The sequence below is a fragment of the Stegodyphus dumicola genome, chromosome 2 (genome assembly GCF_044657685.1).
Source record: "Stegodyphus dumicola isolate Sdum_Otavi_A_Nest chromosome 2, ASM4465768v1".
NCBI lineage: Eukaryota > Metazoa > Arthropoda > Arachnida > Araneae > Eresidae > Stegodyphus > Stegodyphus dumicola.
Genome location: NC_140769.1, coordinates 232,165,897 through 232,178,881, shown reverse-complemented (window position 1 = coordinate 232,178,881; position 12,985 = coordinate 232,165,897). Strand labels below are relative to the sequence as shown.

General features: G+C 35.4%; 1 protein-coding gene and 1 long non-coding RNA gene across 2 annotated transcripts in view; one reads left to right on the top strand and one right to left on the bottom strand.

Moving 5' to 3' along the window:
• Nucleotides 1-12,985, top strand: part of LOC118199703 (GTP-binding protein GEM-like) — a 92,258-nt gene that overhangs the window by 47,123 nt on the left and 32,150 nt on the right. Inside the window, exon 2 of the mRNA XM_085811889.1 lies at nt 4,254-4,342. Within this exon, the coding sequence (XP_085668015.1) occupies nt 4,254-4,342 (89 nt within the window). The remainder of the gene's footprint in view (nt 1-4,253; nt 4,343-12,985) is intronic.
• The window catches only part of LOC146998899 (uncharacterized), a 102,143-nt gene that overhangs the window by 68,060 nt on the left and 21,098 nt on the right, over nt 1-12,985 (bottom strand). Inside the window, exon 2 of the long non-coding RNA XR_015039808.1 lies at nt 4,573-4,694. This is a non-coding gene — a long non-coding RNA (uncharacterized LOC146998899). The remainder of the gene's footprint in view (nt 1-4,572; nt 4,695-12,985) is intronic.

Here is a 12,985-nt window from a genome sequence, read left to right as displayed (position 1 = left end):
TTTCCATCTTATCCTGCCATAAGCTAGAACGATGGTCCTGAATCTTTTGCTTGATTTTCCTATTAAGCCTGTTAATTTGAGTTTTGATAGCAGGATCCCAGGTGAGATTAAATTCCTTTCGGAGATGATTTCGAAAGCAGATTATTTCGCGAATATTGGCAGGAAGCGTGTGCTCATGTCTGACACGGTCAACCTCAGTCGTAGCTAGGGACTTAGCAGAATGCAGGTACGAAGTAAAGTCTGTTATAGCACGTTCAATATCCGAAGTGCTTTGTAACGAGTCACAATTAAAATCAGTGGTCATCAAAGTATTATGATAAAGATTCCAATCAGTATGCTTAATTGGCGGTAGGTTCTTAGCATTTTCCACTCCAAGGTAAGCAAGCACAGGTACATGATCAGAAGACATGTCACATGTTACCGTAATAGCCATAGGAATATTGAACGTCGTAATAAAAATATCCAGAATGTCAGGCCGATGGTTGAGTATATTTGGCCTATAGGTAGGCTCATCCGGCACATGCAGAAAGACAGGGTAATTACACACAAAATCATGCACTATGCGTCCATTATAATTCGAGTTGCGGCATCCCCAGTCGAGATGCTTGGCGTTTAAATCGCCACCTAGAAAGGTGGGGGAGTCTGAGTTAATAAGTCTATCCAGAATTTCAGCACTGAGCTTGTTCCCAGGGCGGTTATACACCGCACAGAAAGTGACATCCCCAATGTTGGGTAGATTCACCATCACTTTAACACTTTCCATTCCATCACAATTTTCTGCACTTTTCAGATATGAATCAAATGTCTTTTTAACATAAATGAGCACTCCGCCACCACGGTGGTGGAGTCTGTCACTACGGTAGCTGAAATAATTGGCTATCCTTAAGGAGTGCGAAGGGTTAGCATGGGTTTCTGTAATTAAGCAGATGTCTACGTCATTTTGCTGGATAAATTCATGAAGTTCCGGTATCTTGGAGGTAACGTTCTGCGCGTTCCAGAGCAGGATCTTAACAGGAGAACTTTGCCGGGAGGTGGGATTATCCATGGTTGGGGGAAGCTGGCCTGACTGTGTCCTCTATCATAGAGGCGGTAGGAATTGCCTTCGCTACATCAGCAAACATAGAGATGGCTGTTGTGAGCTTTTGAATTACCGCATTAGCTTCGTCGAGCTTTGCTTGAAGCTCACTGAGTTGTGAGAAGGTTGCTTGTGGCGCCATCTGTGGGGGAGTAGCATTACTATTGTTGACTACTCTATCTGCATATGATATGCCTTTTTGCACAAAGGATGAGCGAGGCTTGGGGTAGAACGAACAACCTTTAAATCTGGCAGTATGAGGAAGTCCGCAATGACAGCACTTTGGTGGCACATCCTTGGGCTTGGTGCAGTCACGAGACTCATGCTCCTGACCACATTTGACACACCGTGGTGCGTGACGGCATTGACTTTGAGCGTGGTAAAAGTCTTGGCATCGGAAGCACTGCGTGATACCGCGCCTACCTCTGTATCTTTCAACTGTTATCTTTAGCCTCATAAGATACTTTAGATTATTAAAAATGTCTTTGGTTTTCTCATTCCTTTCTAGCAAGATCAGGAATAGAGGCATGGGGGCAATTTTAGGACCTTTTCGGCGAGACATTTGTACAACCTTTTTAACAGCGTATCCTTCTGCAATGAGAGCATCTTGGATATCCGTAACTGGGGTGTCAATCGGAAGGCTACGAATGACGACTTTGATGTTTTTGTCTTCAGCAAGCTGATATGAATGAAATTTAATCTTTTTGTCGTCAAGGAGGTCCGTGATGTTACGATAAGTCTCACTGGAATTGACTTTGATTTCAAATTCATCTACGGCTTTCATCTTTGCATTAAATTCACTGTAGCCGGAGTTATCCAATAGATCAGTAATATCCTTCCATTTCCAGTTTGAATCCTTAATGACAATCGGCGGAAGCTTCGAACTTCTTTTTGGAAACTTAAATTCTTCAGATACATGAGCATCACTTATTTGCCCAGCCGGGCACGTGACCTCATCTGTATTTCCGATAGGCCGCACCATGCTTTCCGTCAGGGACGTACTTGCAGCCGGCTTCTTGGAGGATTCACTAGATGGCTCCACTTTAGCGTGGCTACTGGCCGCTACTTTAGATGGGTTTGTGGAGGTGATTTCATTCGGCTTTTTGGATGAATCATCAGCTTTTGAAGCCCTCGGTTTCATCCTGCGTTTTACTGCAACATCGCCTTGGGTAGTTGAGTGAGTACTCCGTTCAGTACCATGGGTATGAGCTTTTTCGGGAGGAAGTTGAGTTAGCACATGGTATTTGTTTTTCAAATCCAATTCGGCTGACTTTTCAGGGCTGAGCGGCCGTTTAACACTGTGGTTGGGGGTAATCCATTCCATGCTTGAATCCACATCGTTAGAATGGTTAGACTCAGATTGAGAGGCCAAATCTCTTTCCATGTTTTGTATTATATCCATAAATCTGTTCAGGAATGCCAATTCAACTTGCTCATAGGGGGTCAGGCTATCATTCCTGGAAGTCAGTGCATGAAAGAGATCCACAATTTGCTGAATAATTGACATTTTCCAGATCAATCCAAGTCAAGAAAATTAGAGCTAGGCAAGAAATAGGGCACGCAAGGACCTTTTACAGTCCCCAGAACACAAGGTTCAACGGGAACAAACCTTCTGTATGTGCCAACAAGTGCAGAAATATGCGAGCACTTAGCAGAGTAACAGCAAACAAGAGCGAGGAAAAACTCACCACCGCGACAGCGATAAGCGGTTACAGAGGTCATATATATAACTTCATAACAGATCATGGTTTAACAAATCATAAACAAGACACAATAAATAACCAATCAAAAGTAACATGCAAAATGGGATTTAGTTTCAGAATAACTCGGACCTGGCTGAAAGCTAATGAATGTTTCGGACTTGACAGAAAGCTATACTTCCTTTTAACCAGTAAGAATGCGATTACAAATATCTCAACAGAAAGACTTCATAAAGATATATTTGTATAGTTATCAAACCAGTAGTAGAGTGGCTGAGACCACTGTTCGTGAATAGTTCCACCTGGGACCGAAACCCGGCGAACAGACTGGCTGTATGATTGATTTTCGGTTTTCCCTGTATGTGAATTGTATACGAGACAATTTTCCCTTAAAAATTCTCAAGGAAGGTATTCTTAGACGGTCCTAATGTGTTTTGTTGTAATCAAATAAATCTGTTCACATTTATGTACATTGCTTACAAACTGTACCAAATTGTGAATGTCTGCAATAGTGCTTAGTGAATGTCTGCAATACCTTCTGCTTGCCCATAAATGAAGAAATTTCAGATTATCGAAACTTGCAACAATGTTTAGTAATGAGAGAACGTTTTTTATTGAGGATAAATCGAATGATATGATTAGGGATGTAAAATGCTTAGTTCAGAGGTTCTCAACCTTTTTTGCTCTATGCGTCTCTTTCGCCTATGCTAGAGGATCATTCCTCCCCCAAATCGAAAAATGCATTCACATTTATTTCGATTTAGATTATTTTTTAACATATTTTTATAAAGTAACCAATAAAAATGTATAGAAAATATTAATAAATACCAAAGCTTGAATAAAAGCAGTTTTTTATATTCAGAAACTAAAGCTAAACATTTAACAGCTAAGTAAAAGGCTGACCGTATTCCCCCATGAAGGATCTCCCCCCTCCCTTTGAGAATCCCTGTTTTAGTTATTTCAATTATCATTATTTTAGATTTATATACCATATGCATCCCACAGTTATAAATAGGAATGTAAAAATATTACATTCGATTTCTCATACTTACGAAAATTTGTATCTGCTATGAGCTAAAACGCTACGACCATAGTGACTAGCTTATTGATGTTCATTATAAAATTCAGTGAAATATAAATAGAGAAAAAAATTGCTGCAATTTTTAAAAATGCAATGTATATTGGTCTACCAACCATGTAATCGTCTTTACATCAAAGAGTACATTTCTCACTAATATCTTAAATTATATTCATAATAGTATCAATGAGGATAATTTCAAACTACTGTTTTGCAATATCTCGAACTTTCAGTGAAGTATGTCCATTGCAACTCTAGGCGGTATGGTGATTAGCAAAGCCTTGAGCTTCGTTCTATTTCTTATTTTATTTCTATTTAGTTCTATTTAAATTTTACTTGCTTTTTTATGTGTTATCTCTTTATTTATTACTTATTTTATTGACATATTTATGGTTTGCAGATGGCAGTCAAGAGAGAACTGTATCTTTACTGGTTGATGGCGAAGAAACAGAACTATCTTGTGAAGATCCCAACGATTCTTCGTACGAAGTAAGTTCATTTTTTTTTCTGCGCTTCCTCAATTAAAAATATCAGTTATTTCTGAGAAAAAGGATTATTCGGTATTGAGAATCTTCTCTGTTACATGCATAAGGTTTATTGATAAATATTTTTAAACATAAATAAAAGCGCACAAATTAAATCAAAAGCATTAAATATTTTTCGCCAGCTTTGAAAGTAATAGCCTCAATCTGCGAAAATTTCATGATTAAATGATTTACTTGAGAGTAGGCTATAATCAGGTACAAACGTCCTTTGAAATAGTGAAAACGTAGCATCCCCTACGACCAGATGTAGACCAGATGACCAGATGCTGTAGACCAGATGACGGAATTTCGCTTTTCTATGTAAAAGAAAAAAGACAAAATATAACAATGAAAATAAGTATTGAAGAAGTCGGTAACGAAAAGGAGATCTAAACTTACCCAAAGCCACAAACCACAAATAAAATACTATCTATATCTAATTTAAATTATTCTTTTGGACCTACAAAAAACTTAAGTACATTTAAGAAAAGAATCCAATAGTAAGGATCACTGCTTTTTAATAACCTCACTAAGAGAGCTTACGAATCGAAAAGCAAAGAATAATGCGCCATGACTTTACGTCAGTTAAACAGAGGATGATATACGTTTAAATGTATTGCTTATAATACAAAAAATGAATGTTTTTAATCAGACAGGGCACTATGCCTCCTGGAAACTTTATATTAAATTAATTGATGTGATCAATCGGCGTCTTGATTTCATTTTTACGACATTAATAGTCAACTTTTAAAAGATTAATCAATCAAAATATCAAAAACATACGTTTCCACCCACGCATATTAAATTTTATTCGCCAATCTATCGTTTTGAAAACTGACATTTTAGCAATTGAAAGTAGCTTTCCTGCAGCGCTTCGCTAAAGGTCAAGTTAAGTAAACAGAACCATTAAATGCATCTGCGGGGAAATTACTGTTACAGTGTTGTCATTTATCACCGTAGGGCGCTTACAGCAGGGGTTGGGTGAGAAAAGGAAGGATTAAACTGCAACACGCTTTTCTCTTGATGTTAAAAATAACCAATGCATATTATTTCCGTGAGAAAGATTTTTAGAAATGTTTTCAGGGTCACGAGGATTATGGAGCAATCGGGAGTCGGTGATCTACTTCCTTTTTTCTTTCGGACGAATTTCCTTTTCCCTAAACATGTGTTGATTGGCACGTTTTTATATTCAGAAAATTGCTTTAATTATCTCTAATTAGATTCTGCCTTCAATAGCTTTTGTCAGATATTTCCTAAATAACTTTATACGATAATATTCCTCTTTAAGTATGCAAACCTGACGAAAGCAGTCGAAAAATAACGAACGACTGCTGTTAATTGTTATTATTGTCATCGCATTCCATGGCTATTGTTATCGATAATGATGGAAGAGAAGTTGAATGCATCCATTATTGGTAATAGGCAGAATAGTAAATTTATAATGGCGTTTATAAAATTTCGGAGAATTTTCTGAGATTTCACAAACCTGCAGTAAAATTACGCGTATTCCAGAATTATTTTGTTTGAGAATTTTTATTTTAACTAGTTTTTGTATTTTAGTAATTTACACTATTATTTGTATTTTAATTTTAAGTAAGTAATTTTAAATATTTTTTGTAATTAAGTAATTTTAAATATTTTTTGTAATTAAGTAATTTTAAATATTTTTTGTAATTAAGTAATTTTAATATTGTTCTATTAGAATAAAAATACACTATCTGTTATAAAACCCTAGAGCAGTTAAAAATCCAAGTAATGTTACGTAGAGAAAACAATAGAAATTGAACTTTTAAAAAACTAAACTGACTTCTTCTTGGTGCCGTGACACACACACACACACACACACAAAAAAAAAAAAAAAAAAAAAAAAAAAAAAAAAACTAAGTATTTGCATACTCAAAATCTTATAAATCTAAGCGAAATCAAAAGAAGATATCCTCCCTGGTGCTTTGGTAGAATCACGATTATTTGTTAAAACCTAAATTCGAAAAGGGCATTTCCCCAACAAAATCATTAATCTGCTATCTGTCACTAAAATATAACTAATTCAGGTCTCTAACCTGAAAACACATAAATTTCAATATAAATCTAGAAATAGCCATAAAACAGTTAACATTTAAAATACAACCCAGAACTCTTCAAAACACCAGAGAAGGATAAATCTCACACTTAAGACTACTCAACAAATCATAATAAATTATATAGCCGATCGTATAGTCCCCAACTCTTAAACCTGATTTTTTTACTACTGCAATAAGCTTACCCAGGTTCGAATAAAATAACCATGTTCCGTAAGAATCACATGGGTGACCTACAGAGGACCACAATTAATACACAAAAGAAACATACAATAATAAAAATAATAAACACATTTATTGAATATTTCCACACATTAATATTTAAAATAGCTGGCCAGACTACCCCTACAAAACATAATCTTAAAATTTATTTATTATTTCACTCTCATAGTTATACTAAATCATATTGAAACACGTCACAGTTCTTAATCATTTTAAACAGGAACTCAGGAAGTTTGTACTCATTTATAAAAGCTAATTTAGAATAAATCATATTGAACATAGCACTTAAACATTAAAAAAAATTCCTGGATATAATATTGAAATCACAATTACTTCAGTGAAAATTTCTTTTCAGAAATATTTATTTTAAGACATATCGAAATTAAATAAACAGGGCCATTAAACATTAAAAAAAATTCTCAGCTAGAAACTTAGTAACAATAAATATTCAATTATCATCTACTTAAACATGACAGCTCTAGCTTTAGTATGAGACATTTTCAAATTTATAAAGATTAATTATCAAAAGAAAAGCACCAAAGAAAACATAAAGTCACTCACGAAATCCGCGTACACACATCTGAGAGACTCAGAGAGCTGCCCGGATCCAGTCACGAAACGTCGAAAACATAACTGACAAGCATCCTCGATGTCCGGAAAACCGATACTGATGTGTGTTCATAGCATAACGAGAATTTTCTCATAGCACCCGCACTACTCGGTCCAGCAGCATTTAACTCCAAAAAAAAATAATAATAATCAGTCTTCCCTTTTATTTCGAAGACCCTCTGAAGATAACGAAAGGAGATGGACAGCAGGAGATGATGACTTCCCTCTTTTTCCATATTTACCAAAGCAAAACAGGAACTCCAGCACGATCAGTTCAAATTCAACTGAACAATAAAAATATCAGCGACGAAATCGAAAATAATAAGCTGCAGGACAGGAATCGCCGCCGTCCAACACGATGAGCACCCGCACTATCTCGAACCGGTCTCCGTCACAAGAATCTCGGAGATAAACAGCGTTAACTGTAAACCGCGGTCGACAGCACGAAGAGCCGCCGCATCAGCACCTCACTGACGTCAAGGAATCAAACCCGCTGAGGCTCTGAAAAATCTGCTAAACAAAATCTCTTTTTCGGTCCAAAAATCTCTCCTGCCTCCCTTGCAACGGCTTAAGAAAACTCGGTTGACACTTACCAAGACACGCTTCAAAACCACTATTGGCTCAAACGACACTAAAATTAAAAATTTAACCAATCTTAAAGAAACTTAGACTCCCTCTAGACAATAAAAAAAGGTATTCTCAGAAATTCAGAACTTTCTACAAGATGACAGACCCTTTCTTTCCCACGCAAAGAGGAATGTTTCCAACCAATAACTCTGTCAAAAAAATCGCCGCCTCTTAGAACTATTCGCCTCTGAACTAGCAAAACACGTGTTTTCAACCTCCGCGAAAAGAGGAAAATTCAGCTGGGCAGTCTGACCCTAACCTCCAAAAAAATCCGACTCGTGAGAAACGGAAATACACCCGCGCCCTTTTAACTGTAACACATATTCTGCCAAACTTAAAAGAGCTATGCCGTAAAGTTTAACAATATTAAATATTATACATTAATTTTAAATAAGCACAATACAAATTCATTAACAGTAAAATAATACGCAATAATTATACACAACAAAAAATACATAAGAATTTTCCAACTTGCTATAAAATCCAAACTGGAGCTTTCAACTTAGATTCCAATTTTCATTTAATTGAGTGAAAAATGCAGGGATGGCAGTCTGAGTGTTTTACTGTCTTCTCTTGTTGAACAGCCAAATTAGCGATTTGCTACAGAATTTTATCAACCATATTGGCAAATTTCCCAAATAAAATATCAGAGAAAAGAAAGGGTTCATGGTCTATTGGAACTATGAGATCAACATTAGTAATTTGAAAAGGCTTATCATTGTAATTGACATGAAACATAATGTATGACAATTATTCACATAAGTATCACAAATATTCTGCACATCTGTTTTTATACTTGGCCAATAGAATGAATATCTTAATCTTTATAAACTTTTCTTTATGCGTCAAATGCCCATTCCACATACTAGAATATGCGATCATTAATAGCTGAGTTCTATGTTGAGGCGGAACAACTAATTGACTGACAGGTGCGCATAAAATTTTATCTTTATGATACAAAGAATCATTTTCAATAAAATATCCATTAGAACCATTTTTCGCTTCTCCCTAAAGTTTAACTAGTGTCTCATCGTCTTTTTGTTCAAAATTATATATTTATTTGAAATCAGTTCATTATAAGCACTAATGCTTAGTAGTAAACCATGTACTAGATTATCAGCTATAGCACACATAATTGTAACAGGTGTCTACACAATACTTGGTTGTGAACTCATCATTAAATTTACATTTATTAAGAATGCATTAACCTTCTGTCTAAAAGCAAACTTTAATATTACACTTCCACGTGTTCTTTTATAATAATCTGATACAGCATTACTCTTTATAATACTGATATGCGTGGCAATATACACCTTTATTATTTGGTTGTAACGAACGTTTTACGCCAAAAGACGTTCTTAATAAAGTTAGAAAATAAAACATGAAAGCCGTATCTTTAGTGTGGGTAGTAATCACCACCTAAACGTACGATTTTCTGTCAAAGTTTTGGTAGTTTTGGTAGTTTTCAGAAACTTGGTGGCCATGAGTCCAAAAACAGATCAAACTCATATCGGACGTCCTGTGCAGAATGGAAGATAAGAACCAGCAAGATATCGCTGCAGATATAAAAAAGGTAGAAGTCCGAAAGACTGATGTTGGGGCTATATGGTTTGTATGGCAAAAGATCCCATTCCAGTCCGTACAGAGTCCTCTCAGTGAATGCAGACACATGTGGTCTTGCGTTATTGTGACGACACATTATCTTTTTGCGTCGGAAATCAGTTCGACGTGTTTCCTTGATAGCAGCGTTAACACTGTGCACCCTACTGTTGAGGATTTTACTTTTTCCTAGATACTCTTTGTAGATAATACCACGAAAAATCCTACCCGATACAAAGCATGATCGTTTTGTTAGTCAAATTGCGCTTTGCGACGCTTCCGACAGGCTCACCGAACGCAGATCCCTGTATTGAAGTAAATACACTTTTCATCAGAAGTGACGATCCGGTCCAGAATTTTGTCCTTGCGTTGATATTCTAGTAGATTAGTACAGGCCCGAACACGTCTGTCCGTATCTGCTTAAGTAACCTCATGCGGCATCCTGCAGTAGTACTTGTACGTCAAGTTTATGCAATGCATAGCGCGACTAATGGACATGCCACTAACGTCTGACTCCTTACAAGCTCCGAATAGTTGCATACTCTGTTCTTCCACACGTTCTCACAAGCAGGTCACATCAACATACAACATGAGTACTTAAAGCAATACACATGACTTCATGACATTCTGTAACTGACGTTTTGCAACAGAACTGCAAGTAAATGATAGTTCTAATTTATTAGCGTGATATTTCCATTACAGACACCTCGTACTTAATGATAACGATTTGTTTTACAAATTTCACAACACAGTGCTTTAAAGCAAGTCCCTTTCTTTCAAATGCCAAAAATTGTTTGGCAAAATATGATTAAATACGCCAACGCGAGCTGTTTGCGTAGACGATATTGAGGAGGCAGGAAACTTTCGTTTAAACCCATATCACATTCTACTTAAACGGTAATTAAATAATCAAAAGAATCACTTGATATATTTTTTAACTATAAGCAAATAATTTTCGGCTTTTCTACATTCTTTATCGATTTCCAAATTTGGTTTACTGCATAATTAATTCACAACGAATTTTTATTCTGAAATCTTTCTCTATATACCTCTTGCCAAACACCGTCTCTATACTCTAATACTAAAAATTTTTTTTTCAAGCTTACTTCAATATCCGGACGACTTCCTGCATCGTGGAATAGTGACTTTCAAAATAAACATGTTTTAGACTCCAAGGTTACTCTGAAAGGCTTCTCGCTAATCAATTGTTTGTATTCACGCCATTAATGATAACGATTTACATCTGTTCGTAATGGCTTGTTGGAAATAAATCAAAACGTTTGACTTTGTGTAGCCATTCTATCGTCTGCATTATGCGTTTTCTCTCTCTCGAGCTTGCATTTCATTTTTGAAGAATTCTAGAAATTTATTTATATCGAAACATGTCTCATCATCATTCATACGACTATATTCTAATGCTAAATATGTTGGAATTATTCTGAATAAAATTGAAAACAATATATTTTTATAAGTTTCTCGAATAACATTTAAAGGATGTTTAGGGAAGAAAGGCTTCGAATCCAGATTTCTAAAGCGTCATATAATTTTCGTCATTTTAAAACGTCACTAGATCCGTAAACGGAAGAGAGATTTAGGAGTTTTGAAAAAACAGAGAAAGCATTTCTGATAACATCGCGTCTTCAAATTCCAGTATTTAAAATTTGTATGGCTGCATCGTAACTTCCTTCAGATGTTGAAACATCTTCTATTACACCGTTATCAGTTTCTCTTAATTAGGATTTAAAAAAATTAAATTTTTCTACTTTCGAAAGGATATTGACTTGTATCGTGATTTTGAATGAATTCCAAAGATTTATCCATTGACTGATGTCACCATGAAATTTAGAAATATATAATTTAGGAAGATGATTGATGATTTTCACTCTTGTGTTTAGTTGATCCGAGTTTGTTTTCTGTTGTTCCAAACTGAATTTCAAATACTTATTTATTCTAGATTTACATAAAATTAGTTTATCTTTATAATTCATAGAAATTTCAGTTTTCGTTTCGAATTTTTTTCAATCATCTATAAAAGATATAATTTCTTCATCTATATTATACAGTTCTTCTCTTGCCAAATTAATAATTCTAAACAATCTTCTGGTAAATTTTCATGTAATATTTCTTATATCGCCATCTATTTTGTTTAAGATGTTAGTTATTGATATTCTGAAAGCTTCGCGCTTTTTAATAAGCGTTTTCATTTTATCTATTTTAACATAAACAATGTAAACCTCTTACCTTTAGAAGTCTTCGTAACTTTATAATCCCATTCAAAGGTAAGGTTAATCCAGTTTTTCTTCTTTTTACACAATACTCAAAACTGAATGTTTCTTGTTTCTTTTACTTTACGACGCGATCATTCTACTTCACTTTCCTGATAAGTGTTTATCGTGACCGATCACTGTAGGTTCTTTTCATTCATTATTGAGCATCAGTCATGAAACGGACTTGTTGTTTTTCATTTTCAGTAACACAACACAGCAATTATATTTAGTGATATCTTAAAACATCTCGTTTTAAGATTTTCTTTTACTAAAATCATTCAGCGCGTCTACTTGACCTGTTTTGCTGTTTTTTCACTGCATCTCGTTGGTGCTCACGTCCTTGCTGTCTCTCGCTAGTACTTCACATTATCCCGTAATAGTGCTAAAACTTTTCTCTTGTTAAGTGCAAATGTTTCTAAACAACTGTGTTAGCATCCTCTTAAATCAAATTGTTTCTTTTTCATAATCTCGGTTGCTTCTTTTATAAAACCTCCAAGCTCTGGTTTGTCTTCTAATTGGTAATGCAGTTATCAATTTAACACCTACATTTCAGTTTTTCTATAATGAAATGTGACCAGCATACTTGACCTTGTTCAGTAAGTTCCTTTATTAAATGATGATTGATAACTGGTCCTTATAGAAAAGAGCTGGAAGTAACGCTAAAGACTACTCGATTATGCCGTAAAAGTTGTACTGTGTCAAACCGCAAAAAACGGAGGTAATCCTTGTCTATTTCATTTATACATATCTACAAAAATGCAGTTATGTGACCCATATGCGCCCACATAAAAATCTCACCATTATACTCGGTGCATATTCTCTTAGGTTTATATTGCAGTTTCCAAACATTCATTCAACGAAGGGCCTTTTAGACACTTTCGCTCGTGAATCAAAAACTGGTCTGATCTGTGCTGCACTATTTTCCTTCAAAACGTGATGATGTGGAAGATAATGTCTAAGTACAGAATGCTCGGCTTCTGCGCTATTTCAATCATATCTTTCTTCAGCCATTCTTCGAATGCTTCTTGATTATTCTGGAAGATAACCTTTGTTCAGATTTCGATACTTGAAATCCGGTCTTTTCAAAGCCAATTGATAATTGTCAGGCAATGACGGTAAATTTATTTCCAGGACATAGGGACTACGTATCTTCTATCTATTTTATACACACAGTTCCTTGAAAATATATCACTATAGCCTGTTTAA